Raw genomic sequence first — 16,423 nt, 5'->3', positions numbered from 1 at the left:
AGAATATTGCAGGGGCCTCCTTTGCATATGGGCCCCTATAAGTAGAAGAGCTCAGTGCTCGGGCTCCCATTCGAGGGTCTCTGCTTCTGCCGTGCCGTAGAGTAGGTGGACTTTCGAAGATGCCTGAGCCAGCGAAGTCGGCGCCGGTTCCCAAGAAGGGCTCCAAGAAAGCCATCACCAAGACCCAGAAGAAGGGCGACAAGAAGCGCAAGAGGAGCCGCAAGGAGAGCTACTCCATCTACGTGTACAAGGTGCTGAAGCAGGTGCACCCGGACACCGGCATCTCCTCCAAGGCCATGAGCATCATGAACTCGTTCGTGAACGACATCTTCGAGCGCATCGCCGCCGAGGCTTCCCGCCTGGCCCACTACAACAAGCGCTCCACCATCACGTCCCGGGAGATCCAGACGGCTGTGCGCCTCCTCCTGCCGGGGGAGCTGGCCAAGCACGCCGTGTCCGAGGGCACCAAGGCTGTGACCAAGTACACCAGCTCCAAGTAACTCCTTTTCCCCCGGGAGAACTGACTACGTGTTCTTCAAGACCCAAAGGCTCTTTTAAGAGCCACCCACTTTAGCAGTAAATGAGCTGATACCGCTAAGTGGGCACTAGCCCGAGTACATAAAAGTTCTTGAATATCCGTAAAGACTCCATTTAAGTCTTCATTTAAGTTGGGCAACGTGATGTCTCCAGGAAGCCCCACAAATAAGGCGTGAAGCTCTTTACTCTTATTTGTCCCCCAAGCAATATGGGTTTTGGTGCTCTACTGCTTCTGAACCGGGAATCTATTTAGCTGTCACGATGAATTGCTATTGATGGATGCTTTTAAGCCACTAAGCACATCTTGTGCATGTTCAGAGGGGGGAAATCCTACAGTTCCCAGCATTTGCCAGCCAGCCATGGGAGTTGTAGGACTTTTTCCTTTCTAAACATGCATAGGATTGCACCCTAACCATCTCCACAGCTTTATAGTAGCGAATTCCAGAAGTTGTTAAGTGAAGAACTTGCTTTTTCTCTTGTGTGTCTGTGTGCGTGCTTTGAATCTATTGCCAATCGGTTTCTCTGGGTGACTTGAGTGTTAGTATTAACAAGAGCGAGGAAAAAAGCTTTATCCAGTAGCTGCAACTTAAAATGAGGGCTTATTTGGGAAAGGGAGAGAAAGGCAATCCTATTTGCCAACTTCTCAAAGAGAGGAAACCTAAAGACGTTCCACAATGGAGTCATTGGATTACAGCTTCCCCCAACCTGGGCCAGGCCTTCCAGGAGACGATAAGAGCTGTACGCTAGCCCATATGGTGGGCACCAGGTTTGGGAAGGCTGGAGTAGAGGTATTTTCAGCCTGTATAAACTTTTTCTGGCAACTTTTCTGTGGCTTTGTTTGAAAATGACAGCACACAAAAGGTTGTTTTCAAACTGCAGCCAACAGAAAAAGGCATCTGCAGAAATAAAAGAGAGGAAATTGCTCGTACCCGCTTGAAATAGACTGCAAGGAACCGTGGCAAGTCGCCCTTTATTTCTATGGGATAGTCATTCATTTTGCGTTTGTGAAAAAGGCACTGCTTTCTCTGAGGATCGAACTCAAGACCTTCAGATGATGAGACTGACGCGCTGCCTACTGCGCTAAGAAGGCACCTGCAAAAAAAAAGGTTTTCAGAAACTGCCTGGAAATGACCATTTCGATTAATAATGTTTATTTCTTCTTTTGCCAAATGATCTTCGTTGGACAAGAGATACCAGCTTCATCTACGTTTCGTGAATGGCATACGTTTTCAAAGCGGGTTTATCTCCCTTGTCCCAACATGCACCCATATTCTAACCCGGTCAGAAACGGGGGAGGCAGGGGGAAAAGAGCCTTTACAAAAGCGAGGAAGATGAGGGCTACACGTCAGTGCACACTGTAAACATCTAAAAACACGCGCATAGGCTCACACACTTAAGTTTTCCATTCAGTTTTCTAGGGGTTTATCAGAAGTAAATGCCTGAGCAAGCTCTGACGGAATGAGCGAAAATGCTGTGTGAAGCAAGGAGGGGAAAGAGGTCTGAAATAGAAAAAGTTCGGGGACACCCGCTGGCCCGTACGGGGATCGAACCCGCGACCTTGGCGTTATTAGCACCACGCTCTAACCAACTGAGCTAACCGGCCAGTTGCACCGCCTTTGTTCCTGGCTGCCTACTGAAGGTTACAGAACCTGGTTAAACTCTTGAGAGAGAATGCTAGCTATTAATGGCTTGACGCCGTTAATACTTTGGAGAACAACACGACCGTCAACACGACTATTCCCTCTCCTTGGGACTCTTAATGTTATGCTTAGAGAAAAGGAGTCTTTTGAAAAGGCTTTTTTCCAGTTTGAGTCCGAGTTTTACACCATTAATTTCAGCTGAAGTTACAAACAAACAGGACTATTCTACGATTCTATGGATGTCAAATTTCGACAATGTTCTGCAGCAGAAAGGAAGTGTTGTTAACAAAACGCCAAAACAAAAAGAGCAAACAGGCCCCTGCAACAAAATGTTGCAGTGTAGAGTTTTTCTGTTCAGAACTCCAATCACTCCGCTCTCTTCCTCCTCCTCTCCGGGTTTCCCTCCCCCACCCCCTTTTCAGCAGTCAGTCCAGCATTCAGTGCTCACTGAGCAAGCTCAATTGTCGTTGTTGTTCGTTCAGTCGTGTCCGACTCTTCGTGACCCCATGGACCATAGCACGCCAGGCCTTCCTGTCCTGCGCTCTCCCGGAGCGTGCTCGAGTTCATATTCATTGCATCGGTGATGCTATCCAGCCATCATCCTCTGCCGTCCCCTTCTCCTTCTGCCTTCAGTCTTTCCCAGCATCAGGGTCTTTTCCAGAGAGTTTTCTCTTCGCATTAGGTGGCCAAAATATTTCAGCTTCAGCTTCAGTATCTGTCCTTCCAATGAGCACTCAGGGTTGATTTCCTTGAGGATGGACTGATTTGACCTCCTTGCAGTCCAGGGGACTCGTAGATTTTAAAAGAGCAAGCGTCTTTTAAAATCTTAGTTTTTTTTAATGTTGAGTTTCAAACCGGCTTTTGCACTCTCCACTTTCACCCTCAACAAGAGGCTCTTTAGGTCCTCTTCGCTTTCTGCCATTAGGGTGGTATCGTCTGCGTATCTGAGGTTGTTGATAATTCTCCTGGCAATCTTATTTTCGAGCTGTGATTCATCCAACCCAGCATATCTCATGATGTACTCTGCACATAAGTTAAATAAGCAGGGCGACAATATACAGCCTTGTCGTACTCCTTTCCCAATTTTGAACCAATCAGTTGTTCCATGTCTGGTTCTTACTGATGCTTCTTGACCTTTGTACAGATTTCTCAGGAGACAGGTAAGGTGGTCTGGTACTCCCATCTCTTTCAGAATTTGCCAGAGTTTGTTGTGATCCACACAATCAAAGGCTTTAGCATAGTCAGTGAAGCAGAAATAGACGTTTTTCTGGAATTCTCTTGCTTTCTCCGTGATGCAGCGAACGTTGGCGATTTGATCTCTAGTTCCTCTGCCTCTTTGAAACCCAGCTTGTACTTCCGGTAGTTCTCGGTACACATACTGCTGAAGCCTAGCTTGTAGGATTTTGAGCATCACCTTGCTGGCATGTGAAATGAGCACAATTGTACGGTAGTTTGAACACTCTTTGGCGTTGCCCTTCTTTGGAAGTGGAATGTAAACTGACCTTTTCCAGTCTTGTGGCCACTGCTGAGTGTTCCAAATTTGTTGGCATATTGAGTGCAGCACTTTAACAGCATCATCTTGTAGGATTTTAAATAGCTCAGCAGGAATACTGTCATCTCCGCTAGCTTTGTTGTTAGTCATGCTTCCTAAGGCCCACTTGACTTCACTCTCGAGGATGTCCGGCTCAAGTTCAGTGACCGCTCTATCCTGGCTATCTGGGGCATTCAGATCTTTCCTGTATAGTTCTTCTGTGTATTCTTTCCACCTCTTCTTAATCTCATCTGCTTCTGTTAGGTCCCTGCCTTCTTTATCCTTTATCATGCCCGTCTTTGCACAAAACGTTCCCTTGATATCTCCGATTTTCTTGAAGAGATCTCTAGTCTTTCCCATTCTGTTGTTTTCCTTGATTTCTTTGCATTGTTCATTGAAGAAGGCCTTCTTGTCTCTCCTTGCTATTCTCTGGAACTCTGCATTCAGTTGGGTATATCTTCCCCTTTCTCCCTTGCTTTTCGCTTTCCTTCTTTCTCAGCTACTTGTAAAGCCTCATCAGACAGCCACTTTGCTTTCTTGCATTTCTTTTTCTTTGGGATGGATTGAGTTGCTGCCTCCTGAACAATGTTACGGACCTCCGTCCATAGTTCCTCAGGCACTCTGTCTATCAGGTCTAATCCCTTAAATCTATTCCTCACCTCCACTGTATATTCATAGGGGATATGATTTAGGTCATACCTGAATGGTTTAGTGGTTTTCCCTACATTCTTCAATTTCAGCCGAAATTTTGCAAGAAGCAGCTCATGATATGAGCCACAGTCAGCTCCAGGTCTTGTTTTTATTGACTGTATAGAGCTTCTCCATCTTTGGCTGCAAAGGACATAATCAATCTGATTTCAATATTGACCATCTGGTGATGTCCATGTGTAGAGTCGCCTCTTGTGCTGTTGGAAGAGTGTTTGCTATGATCAGCGTGTTCTCTTGGCAAAACTCTAGTAGCCTTTGTCCTGCTTCATTTTGTGCACCAAGGCCATGCTTGCCTGTTAATCCGGGGATTTCTTGACTTCCTACTTTAGCATTCCAGTCCCCTATGATGAAGAGGACATCTTTTTTTGGTGTGAGTTCTAGAAGGTGTTGTAGGTCTTCATAGAACCGATCAACCTCAGCTTCTTCGGCCTCAGTGGTTGGGGCATAGACTTGAATTACTGTGATGTTGAATGGTTTGCCTTGGATTCGTACTGAGATCATTCTATCATTTTTCAGATTGTACCCCAGTACTGCTTTTCCCACCCTTTCATTGACTATGAGTGCTATTCCATTTCTTCTAAGGGATTCTTGCCCACAGTAGTAGATATATGATATAGATATATAAATGTCCCCTTCCTGGAGAGGGAGAAGTCTGAATGCTTTTTAACCCACTCAAGCAGTCGACCCCTGTCGAATTCGATACTAAATAGTCCTAGCATGCTTTGTAACCTCTCCCAAGTTGCTATAACCCGGACCCTAAAACGTGTGCCTTCTTAGCGCAGTAGGCAGCGCGTCAGTCTCATAATCTGAAGGTCCTGAGTTCGATCCTCAGAGAGGGCATGTTTTTGGGGTGGGGGAATTTAACTATTCGGTTTTTCTAAATGGCTTTTTTAAGGCTCCACAACACAGAAATCGCCCACCCCGATTTCTCTGCGAGCCTCCGAAGGGGGCTATTAGGTGGTTTTGCAGAACGGGCATCTCCGCTTGAAAGAATCAGGTATCCAGTTAAGAGAGCTGGAAATCTTGTGCTGGCTGCAATGTACCGGTAGTCCCACCTGATATAGCTATGTTTCTGTGCCGTTGCCTGTCCACCGTCCGCTCCTCCTCAGCGTACACAGAGATTGTCCAACTTCTAGAGATACAGAGGAAGGAAAAAGAGAAGTGCTCTGAAAAAAACAGTTTCTGTATCCATCCACCTGCACCCCCTAAAATTAAGCCTATGTAGGAGGATATTCACCTAAAGGAACCAAGCGCCCGGCTAGCTCAGTCGGTAGAGCATGAGACTCTTAATCTCAGGGTCGTGGGTTCGAGCCCCACGTTGGGCGGAAATTTTTCCCCCTCCTTCTCCCTCGCTAATTTGTAAAGGGAAGGCATCTGCTTCCGCTGTTGGGAAAGGAGCGAAGCTTTTTGCATTACAGACTACAACTTCTGCCCTATTGATTCCTGTTCTCGTTTAGTGCTACATGTATGTTTATAGTTGGTTATATAGAACGTGCAGCTATTGAGGAAACGAAATGGTTACGCTCCCCCAAAAGCAATGTTCGGATCTTCCATGCATTCAAAAAAAATAAAAATAAAACGATGGCTACATAGTATCAGGAAGCGGTCACAATAAAAGGGCAAAAGCAGAAGAACTAAAATAAAACAGCAAATTGTGCAAAGTTCGGTCTTGGGAGGAAAAAAAGCAATCTTAGCAGAGGATGGTTTCGATCCATCGACCTCTGGGTTATGGGCCCAGCACGCTTCCGCTGCGCCACTCTGCTTGATGGAAATCGCTAGTTTATCAAAACTCTTAAAAAGCCTATTCTGTCTGTAGCTTTACATTTTGATCATGACATAGGAAGCCAGGACCTTTCCCCTACACCTTACAAAAGCTCATCAGCTCGTCCTCTCGGAAGGGAAATATTTCAGCAGCTATCCATACATCAAAAACATACAATAATAAGAATAATAATCTGAAATTCGTACGTGTGACACGGAAGTGTATTTCAATTCATTACTAATAAACAAGACAACAGTACCACCAAGACGGAACTAATAGGGAACTAATTAATTAAAGTACTGCAGAACCTTGTGATTTAGTTTTCATAGAATCATAGAATAGCAGGGTTGGAAGGGGCCTACAAGACCATCGAGTCCAACCCCCTGCTCAATGCAGAATCCAAGTCGGAGCATCAATCCAAGTCAAAGGTAAATTAATTTTGGATTAATTTAGCATCCCATAGCTTGACTTACCTTTTCTTGATCAGCTTTGTCAAGGTAGGGAGCTTTTCCAGAAAGTCAAAAGCGGCAGTTAATATCCCAAGAGTGTTGGGTTTTTGTTTTAATATGGAAAGTAATTGTCCTTACTGTACGCAGGGACGGAGTAAAAGCCGGAATGGAACAGGCTGCAATGTCCTCTTTATTTAAAAAACAACAACACACACCATGCCAAACACTATAGTATGTTACTAGATAGGGGTGATACAATACTCCATACAGGAACACTACCGCTCAATATTAGAAGTAAAAGCCATTTTTAATGCATATTAATGCATTAATATTTTTTTAATAATATTAATAATGTAATAATATTAATATTACAATAATATTACAATAATATAACAGAATCAACGCCCTCTCAAAAATTACCCGCATGTGTCTTTAACATTTAGCTCTACCAAGTAATATTTAACATCGAATCATAGAACAGTAGGGTTGGAAGGGGCCTATAAGACCATTGAGTCAATGCAGGAATCACAGAGTGCTCCAAAGGTCACATTTAGCTTATCTTAAGCTGAAATGGACCCTTATAGTGCTCCGTAGGAGTTCACTGCTAAATTTAAAAAAATTGCAGGCACCCACTGGTAGGGTCATAGAATCATAGAATCACAGAATAGTAGGGTTGGAAGGGGCCTACAAGGCCATCGGGGTCCAGGGGGGCAAAAATGGCCAAGTTGCCCACACATGATGTAGGCACTGGGTTGGCCACTGTGGGGAAAAGAATGCTGGACATGATGGATCTCTGGCCGTCCAAGGTTCGGGTGTCCCCACGCTCAGCCAGGAAGGCCCAGAGGGCCCTGCTGGGTGTAGCCTGGCCTGGTGCTTGGCAACCAGGAAGCTGCTGCTGGGCCCTTCTGACCTCAGCTGTGTGCCAAGGCACCACATCCGAGATCATCAAATTAACTGCGTCCTGTAGTACCCTATGGCTGCGAGAGCTGGATGATAAGGAAGGCTGAGCGAAGGAAGATAGATGCTTTTGAACTGTGGTGCTGGAGGAAAATTCTGAGAGTGCCTTGGACTGCAAGAAGATCAAACCAATCCATACTCCAGGAAATCAAGGCAGACTGCGCACTTGAGGGAATGATATTAAAGGCAAAACTGAAGTACTTTGGCCACATAATGAGAAGACAGGATACCCTGGAGAAGATGCTGAAGCTAGGGAAAGTGGAAGGCAAAAGGAAGAGGGCCGACCAAGGGCAAGATGGATGGATGATATTCTGGAGGTGACGGACTCGACCTTGGGGGAGCTGGGGGTGGCGATGGCTGACAGGAAGCTCTGGTGTGGGCTGGTCCATGAAGTCACGAAGAGTTGGAAGTGACTGAACGAATAAACAACAAATTGTTAGACCAGCATAATGTATATTCAATGATTCTTTTAAAAAACCCTCTGGTTGAAGACCAGAGTTAAAGCTATCTCATGTTTGCTCAAGGTCCACGAATCCAGGAACTGGGAAGTTAAGTCCAGTGCCTTAACTGACGTGCCCTGTGATCAGTGATGATGTTGTGCAATGTCATGAATTATGCTTGCTTACAATTTGCCCTCCATGCATCCACATTTCTCCTAGGTCTATCCGGCCCAAATCCAGACAGGGAGGATGGAGTGCCTGGGACCAGCAAAGATGCCCCATGTTGTCCTAGTCCTGTATTGCCTTATGAAGCATCTGAGCCTTACTCTATCAGTAGAGGAATCCTCCTGTGAGCTGAGCTAGGCCTGTTTGTTCATTACATCAGCAGCTGGCAGGATGGGTTAACAATGAGAGGGAGACTTCTTCCAGCAGTCACACTAGATGCTTCATAAAGCAATATAGGACCAGGACAGGGGGGATGCTGGGAGTTGTCATCCAACACATCTGGAGGGCACCAATTTTGGGGAGGCTGATCTAGCCCAACACCTCCCCCCTCCCCATGCATCTGGGAAATCCACAATCAGGGCATAAGTTATCAGTCCATCACCTTGTTTTGTTCTCAGGCTATTACTAATATTCCTAAGCACCTTGTCTTTCTCAGTGTGGAAGCTCCATTTGGCTACCACTGCTGGCAAGAGTGGTAGCACCACAAGCAAGGGCCCTGGTAGCTTGCCGTGGTCGTATTGTGGTTAATACTCCATGTTGTGGCCGCAGCAACCTCAGTCCGAACCCGAGTCATGGCGCAATTGGGTTGCTTTCTTCTTTTGAAGAGCCTGGGTTGTGTGTGGGCCCTAGATGGTCAGATGTGGACTGGAGAGGCCCAGGTTTAAATTGTACTCCCCCCCCACCATTAAGCTCATGGGGTGATCTATGGGGCTGGATCCAGATGTAGGCATGTGTACCTGAGGTGATGGAAGTGGACTTCCTTACCCTCTTCTTCTCAGGGCAGCTCTTCCAGCCCCTCTGCTTCTCAGAGCAACAGGGGACCATGCTTGGAGGCTGATGGGGAAGACAGGAATCCTCCAAGACTGGGCAGAGCCACTGTCTGTCTGTCCAGCTTTCTAGTATCCTCCTGCCCACAGCCTACCCTGTCCAGCAGAGTCCCCTGCAATGGTGTAGCTAGGGTTGAATCTTCGGGGTGAAGTCTGGGGACCCTAAATTACTACCCAGAGACTGGCAGGTGATGGGGGCAGCAGCAGCAAAGGCGTGGGGGCATCAGCACCTAGCCAAGCATGGGCACCCTGGGATGCTCCAAGGCTGACGCTGCTCTCCACAGCATCCTTCCTTTCTTCTTAATTTTAAAAATCCATTTTATAGTCAAGAGGTGGCCAGCCAGGCATGTACAGGGTTACACAGATGCCATTCTTATACTTTAAAATACCTTTTTTGACAACACGGTGCTTATTCCCAAGTAAATGTGTGCAGCATGAAGGAAGCAGAAGCAAACTCCATTTTATTCTTGTAATCGTGATGGCGCTATGATTTCTGTTTAAAATGCAAAATGGTACATGCTCAGAGTGTCTTTCTGTCTTTCTGTCTTTCTAAATCCAGGCTGGCAAACAGCTTTTTATTTGTTTGTTTTGCTTCAACATATCAGAAATACAGAAGTAGTGGTAAAGCGAGGAATGGCAGCTGGTTGTGAGTTTCAATGACTGATTAACCCCCATAATGCCCCATCAGACATTAAGTCCAGGGTCTAACATGACCTGGCTGTGCCACTGGATCCCAGATGGTCTCTCTATCATTTTTGGGGTGTGTGTGTGTGTGGAGGGGCTGCCGGAGAAGTCTGCTTCTGCCAGCACATGCTTAAATCAGGATCCAACAGAATCTCTTAGGGCTCCTTCACACGGAGCTTTTATCCTGCGACTGAGATTGCTCCTTCACGGAAGTTTGTGGGCTCTCTACATGACGCTGTGATCCTGCCATGTCCCTCCTGCACTAAATGCCCTTTGTTCCTTTTTTAAATAGATTGCAGAGAATGAGCTGTCGAATTACCCCGCTGTGTTCTGCTTCAGTTTCCTCTGTGAAAAGAGTTAAAGTGGCAAGAAGAGGAGCTAGATCACGGAAAGATAATGGAAGACTCATATATGGGGAGAAGGAGGGGGGAAGGGGAGGGGGGAAAGGGAGCACATGTAAAGGGAGTCCGTCGTGATCCTGCATTTAAGACGGAAGCAGAAAACCCCATTTTTAATGCAGGATTTTAGGCTGGTGTAGAGATGCCCTTAGTCCAGGATTGCAGTGAGGGGATAAAATGGGCAAGTGGAGAAATCTTGGATGCATTATTGGTATCATAGAATCATAGAATAGTAGGGTTGGAAGGGGCCTACAAGGCCATCGAGTCCAACCCCCTGCTCAATGCAGGAATCCAAGTCAGAGCATCCCTGACAGATGGCTGTCTAGCTTCATCTTGACTGCCTCCAGTGTGGGAGAGCCCACCACCTCCCCAGGGAATTGGTTCCATTGTCGTATTGCTCTTACAGTCAGGAAATTTTTCCTGATGTTCAGCCGGAATCTGGCTTCCTGTAACTTGAGCCCATTATTCCGTGTCCTGCACTCTGGGATGATCGAGAAGAGATCCTGGCCTTCCTCTCTGTGACAACCTTTCAAGTACTTGAAGAGCGCTATCATATCTCTCCTCAGTCTTCTCTTCTCAAGGCTAAACATGCCCAGTTCTTTCAGTCTCTCTTCATAGGGCTTTGTTTCCAGTCCCCTGATCATCTTTGTTGTCCTTCTCTGAACCCTCTCCAGTTTGTCTGCATCCTTCTTAAAGTGTGGTGCCCAGAACTGGACACAGTACTCCAGATGAGGCCTAACCAGTGCTGAGTAGAGGGGAACTAGTACTTCCCGGGATTTGGAAGCTATGCTTCTATGAATGCAGCCCAAAATAGCCTTTGCCTTTTTTGCAGCCACATCACATTGTTGGCTCATATTCAGCTTGTGATCGACAACAGTTCCAAGATCCTTCTTGCTTGTAGTGTGGTTGAGCCACGTATCCCCCATCTTGTAACTGTGCATTTGGTTTCTTTTTCCTAGGTGCAGAACTTGGCATTGATCCCTATTAAATGTCATTCTGTTGTTTTCTGCCCAGCGCTCCAGTCTATCCAGATCACTTTGAATTTTGTTTCTGTCTTCCAAAGTATTAGCTAACCTGCCCAATTTGGTGTCATCTGCAAATCTGATCAGCATTCCCTGCACCTCCTCCTCCAAGTCATTAATACAAATGTTGAAGAGCACTGGGCCCAGGACTGAGCCCTGCGGTGCCCCACTCGTTACCTCTCCCCAGTTTGAGAAGGTCCCATTGATAAGCACTCTTTGAGTCCGATTCTGTAGCCAACTGTGGATCCACCGGATCGTTGTTTCATCTAGCCCACTTTGAGATAGTTTGCTCATCAGGATATCATGGGGCACTTTGTCGAAAGCTTTGCTGAAGTCGAGGTATATGATGTCTACAGCATTCCCACGGTCTACAAGGGAGGTTACTTGATCAAAAAATGAGATCAGATTTGTCTGGCAGGACTTGTTTTTGATAAATCCATGTTGGCTTCGAGTAATCACGGCATTGTTGTCAAGGTGCTTCCAGATGGATTCCTTTATCATCTGCTCCAGAATTTTCCCAGGGATTGATGTCAGACTGACTGGTCTGTAGTTCCCAGGTTCCTCCTTTTTACCCTTTTTGAAGATAGGGACGTTAGTCCTCCTCCAGTCATCTGGCACTTCACCCGTCCTCCATGATTTCTCAAAGAGAATAGACAGAGGTTCTGAGAGTTCTTCTGCCAGTTCCTTTATTACTCTAGGATGCAGTTCATCTGGCCCTGGAGATTTGAACTCATTCAAAGTAATTAGGTGTTCCTTGACCATATGCCTATCGATCTCAAGCTGCAATCCTGCCCCTTCAGCCTGTACTTCGCCTTTGCCAGGGGGGTCATAGACCCTCTTTTGGGAGAAGACTGAGCCAAAGTAGGAATTGAGCACCTCTGCCTTTTCTTTGTCATCTGTTATTGTTTTGCCATCCTTATTTAATAGCTGAACCACCATTTCTTTCCTCTGCCTTTTACTATGCACGTAGCTGAATAAAGCCTTTTTGTTGTTTTTAGCATCCCTTGTTAACCTCAGCTCATTCTCAGCTTTAGCCTTCCTGACGCCATCCCTGCAATTCTGTGCTATCTGCCTGTACTCTTCCTTTGTTACTTGGCCTTCTTTCCACTTCCTATATGTGTCCTTTTTTGTTTTCAGGTCATCCCTAAGCTTTTTGTGAAGCCACATTGGCTTCTTCTGTTGTCTTCCACCTCTTCTTCTTGTTGGAATTGTTTGTGATTGTGCCTTGAGAATTTCCTTTTTTAAAAGCTCCCACCCATCTTGGACTCCTTTTTTCGTTAGCGTCGCTTGCCATGGGACCTTATTGATCATTGTTCTGAGTTTATTAAAATCAGCTTTCCTAAAATCCAGGGTACGCGTTTGACCACACTCAGCTTTTGCTTCCCTTAGAACCAAGAACTCAAGTACAACATGGTCGCTTTCCCCCAGAGTTCCTGTAACTGCTACTTTATCCACTAAGTCATCTCTGTTGGTTAGGATCAAGTCAAGAATAGCTGATCCTGTAGTTCCTTCCTCTACTTTCTGTAGGAGGAAGTTATTCGCCACACAAGTCAGGAATTGCCTGGAGGGGCCATGTTTTGCAGAATTTGTCTCCCAACAAATATCGGGGAAATTGAAGTCCCCCATTACTACTACATCATGCTTCCTTAAAACATTGGCTATTTGCTTTTCAAAAGTTTCACCCTTGTCTTCTCCTTGATTGGGTGGCCGGTAGTAGACTCCGACCACCAGATTCCTTTTATTCTTTGCTCCATTTATTTCAACCCAGATGCTCTCGATGGGGCTACCAAGCTCATTGTCCTGTATTTCTGTGCAGAGAGAGGTATTTTTCACATACAGTGCAACCCCACCTCCCTTTCTGTTCCTCCTGTTCTTTTTGAACAAGTTATATCCTTCAACTGCTGTATTCCAGTCATGAGAGTCATCCCACCAAGTCTCAGTTATACCTATCAGGTCATAATTTCCCTCTTGTATTAAGAGTTCAAGTTCGTTCTGTTTGTTTCCCATACTCTGGGCATTAGTATATAGACATCGAAGACCATGTGCTTCATAGTCTGGCTTTCTTCCTACATGTGTCTGAAGACTATTATTGGGCACTATCAGAGCTGTTCTCTCCATTGCAGTGCATGCGCCTACGTCCATTGTTACCCCCAACATTACATCTCCCTTCCCCGTAGGATTCAGTTTAAAGCCCTCCTGATGAAGTTCTTCATGCTGTGGCCAAACACATTCTTCCCATCCTTTGTGAGGTGCAACCCGTCCCTAGCCAACAGCCCATCTTCCAGGAAGTATCGCCCGTGGTCCCAGAATCCAAATCTCTCTCGTCGGCACCACCTTTGTAGCCAGTCATTCACCTGGAGTATTTTTCGTTCCCTTTCTATCCCTCTTCTAACTACTGGAAGGATGGATGAGAAAACTATCTGGGCCCCCAAATTCTTGAGTTTCCTTCCCAAAGCTTCAAAGTCTGACGTGATCTCTTTGTAACCCTGCTTGGCGGTATCATTTGTTCCCACATGGATGAGAAGAAAGGGATACCTGTCAGTGGGCTTTATGAGTGCAGGCAACCTTTCAGTCACGTCTCTAATCTGTCCTCCCGGGAGACAACATACCTGGCGAGTCCACGGGTCTTCGCGACATACTTGGGTCTCGACCCCACGCAGCAAGGAGTCTCCCACTACCACCACTCTTCTCTTCTTCTTGTAGGCCTGGGTTTCATCGCCTCTGTTTGACTGACCTTCAGCCTCTTGCTCACTCTCATGCAGGTTCCCCTGTGATTCTTCCTCTGCAGGCTGTCCTCCAGTCTCATCTGCAAGTACCTGGAATCGGTTCCACAGCTCCACGGCTTCCACTGGTGCAGAGTGGCGTCTAGTTCTTCTTCTCCTAACTGTCACCCTTTTCCAAGGTGTATCCTCTACTCCATTTTTCTTCACCTCAGCATTTCCCACTGCCTCAGCTTGCTGTTGCTCTTCAAGCTTCTGGTCTTCCCTTTGCTGCTGTTCCCCTATTCTGTCCAAGAACTCTTCGTGTTCTCTTATTCCCCGGAGGATCGACAGTCGCCGCTCCAGTCCATTTACTTTTTCTTCCAGCAGCGTGATCAACTTGCACTTGTTGCAGGTGTAGGCCATGTTGTTCTCAGGCAAGAAAACAAACATTGTACACACCTTGCAGGTCACCACCACTGGAGAGTCTTGTCCTTCCATAGCCTCTTTTCCCTTTTTGTGTCTAGCTTTGTGATTGTTCTAGACTAGCCTGTGCCTGCTCCTCTACTCAGTAGAGGTTAAAAGCAGAGTCCCACTGGTGTGGAAGTGTGTGTTACAAGACAAATAAATGGAAAAAAGTTAGTTAAAAAAAATGTTAGGGGCCTCCCCCTTGACCTCCCCTGCCGAACTCCCCTGGCCAACTCCTGTTTGCTCCCCCTGTCCGCTCGCTCCGGTCGCTCACTCTCTGGGAGCTTGCTTGCTTCTGTTGTCCCTGGACCAGCTGGAGCAGCTTTTATCCCAGGTAGAGGGCTGGGATAAAAAAATGCAATAAACAGAATATTATGGGGAATCATTACTTTAGCTGGTCAGAATTATGCACTTATCAACAAATGTATTGTTACGCTCCTGTACCCTAGTTCTGAGAGGGGAGAGCTTGAAGGGGCTTCAGCGCTTATGCAGACTTCAGTTTCCTGGAAGGAGGACACTGGAGACGTGTGGCATGTCTTTTATAAAGGTTAATTTACACTGTGCTCAGGATGGTGCTTGCATGGGAGGAACCTTTCCTTTTTTCCAGGATGAAGGCCTACAATATCACAAATCCTCCCAGTCTCTGCTTCCTGTCTGCTGCCCAGCGATCTTCCCCTGCAAGACAAAACCTGCTCTCCTTTTGTCTTAGATCTGCCCTTCCCCCAGATCTATTTCCTCCTACCCCCTCAGGAGTTGTAGAACAAAGATGACCAATTCAAGATAACCTTTGGGTAACTTGCCGCAAAGACTACATTGGGGGAAATCCTCAGGCTCTTTGTACTCAGCTGCACTGAATGGCAACGGATCTCTGGAGGTAATATAGACTGACCCCAAACACACAACAGGATTCTACATCAAATGCATTGCTATCTTTTGTTATAATGGTTGTATGTACTCTGGGTAAAATGCTCCTCAATGGTCCAATAATGGATTGTTGTTGAATAAAAAGAACAAAATGCAGAACTTTCATAAATATGAAAGCAGAACGGCCCGTAAAAATCAGTTTCAGGATGGCACCTACTTTGTCATTCCTGATCAAAACTCTCCCGAAGGACTCAGTGCAAAGCTCGCTTTCTGAATTATCCCTGTATTCTCTCCAGGGCAGGGATGGGGTGTGTGTGCGCCTCTCCAGATGTTGTTGGAGGGCAACTCCCATCTTCCCTCACCATTAGCTGTACTGGCTAGGGCTGATGGGATTTGCAGTCCAACAAAGTCTGGAGGATATGTTCACCAATATTATTATTATATCTTTGCAGACTGAATGCATGACGGGTCAGGCGGGTGACCCTACCTGCTTGGTGACAATGAGAGTATCAGCCACATCCCTAGCTAATGCGTGGTTGGCTAGGTCTGAACTTGGTTTTGCTCTTTTAAGTTGCCTTAATGGCATGTTTGTTGTTATGAGCCCTCTTCAGGTCAGCCCACACTGGTCTCTTTGGGGCTGGTTCCCAGTGGTGGGCTCTTTCCTATCATGTGTGGGCCCAGTGGGACCCTTCCTGCTTTGGTGAGCCTCTGTGGGCTTTCCTGGTAGAGGTACATAGGAAGCTGCCTTATACTGACTCAGACGATTGGTCCATCTAGCCCAGTATTCTCAACACTGATTGGCAGTGGCTCTCCGGGGTTTCAGGCAGGAGCTTTTCCTGTCCTACTTAGAGGTGCCGTGGGTTGAATTTGGGACCTTCTGCCTGCAAAGCAGGTGCTCTACCACTGAGCTACTGGCCCTCTCCTGTAGGAGCTGGTGGGCAACTGTGAGTAGCCATTTTAATGTCCCACAATGCCTCAGAGTGATGCTATGTTGGGCGCATTGTAGGAAATAAAAATGGCAACTCCCAGCTGGCCTGGTCATGCTCACAGCCATTTTTAAAACCAAAATAAATGGAAGCTTAGAGGTAGGTGTCAGTAGTGGGCCCAGCGCACTTCACGAGGATGTAACACGCTGATACCAAGCCTTGGTTACTTTTGGGATGGAAAGGTTGCATCTAATTCAATGCACTAATAAATAAGTAATGAATTCAC

General features: G+C 46.4%; 1 protein-coding gene and 5 non-coding genes across 6 annotated transcripts; 3 read left to right on the top strand and 3 right to left on the bottom strand.

Moving 5' to 3' along the window:
• Positions 1-4: 4 nt before the first annotated feature.
• Positions 5-1,698, top strand: LOC146342663 (histone H2B 7-like). The gene has a single exon (XM_084808627.1). It carries the CDS (start codon positions 120-122, stop codon positions 498-500), a length of 381 nt encoding a protein of 126 aa, XP_084664753.1. The 5' UTR covers positions 5-119; the 3' UTR covers positions 501-1,698.
• On the bottom strand, positions 1,555-1,627 carry TRNAM-CAU (transfer RNA methionine (anticodon CAU)). The gene has a single exon. It is a non-coding gene; the product is annotated as a tRNA-Met (tRNA).
• A 368-nt stretch (positions 1,699-2,066) lies between the features above and the next one.
• TRNAI-AAU (transfer RNA isoleucine (anticodon AAU)) lies at positions 2,067-2,140 on the bottom strand. Its single transcript has one exon. It is a non-coding gene; the product is annotated as a tRNA-Ile (tRNA).
• A 3,043-nt stretch (positions 2,141-5,183) lies between these two features.
• TRNAM-CAU (transfer RNA methionine (anticodon CAU)) lies at positions 5,184-5,256 on the top strand. Its single transcript has one exon. It is a non-coding gene; the product is annotated as a tRNA-Met (tRNA).
• Positions 5,257-5,668: 412 nt separating this feature from the next.
• Positions 5,669-5,741, top strand: TRNAK-CUU (transfer RNA lysine (anticodon CUU)). The gene has a single exon. It is a non-coding gene; the product is annotated as a tRNA-Lys (tRNA).
• Positions 5,742-6,107: 366 nt separating this feature from the next.
• Positions 6,108-6,179, bottom strand: TRNAM-CAU (transfer RNA methionine (anticodon CAU)). The gene has a single exon. It is a non-coding gene; the product is annotated as a tRNA-Met (tRNA).
• Positions 6,180-16,423: the final 10,244 nt, after the last annotated feature.

The sequence above is a fragment of the Heloderma suspectum genome, chromosome 6 (genome assembly GCF_057233095.1).
Source record: "Heloderma suspectum isolate Gila_16-S chromosome 6, 16-S_ref, whole genome shotgun sequence".
Classification (NCBI taxonomy): Eukaryota; Metazoa; Chordata; class Lepidosauria; order Squamata; family Helodermatidae; genus Heloderma; species Heloderma suspectum.
Note: the sequence above shows the minus strand (reverse complement) of the source record. Positions and strands in the feature narration are given on the sequence as shown.

Bases quoted from the DNA above. Each gene is read 5' to 3' on its own strand.
- LOC146342663 (XM_084808627.1), top strand. From the start codon at position 120: ATGCCTGAGCCAGCGAAGTCGGCGCCGGTTCCCAAGAAGGGCTCCAAG.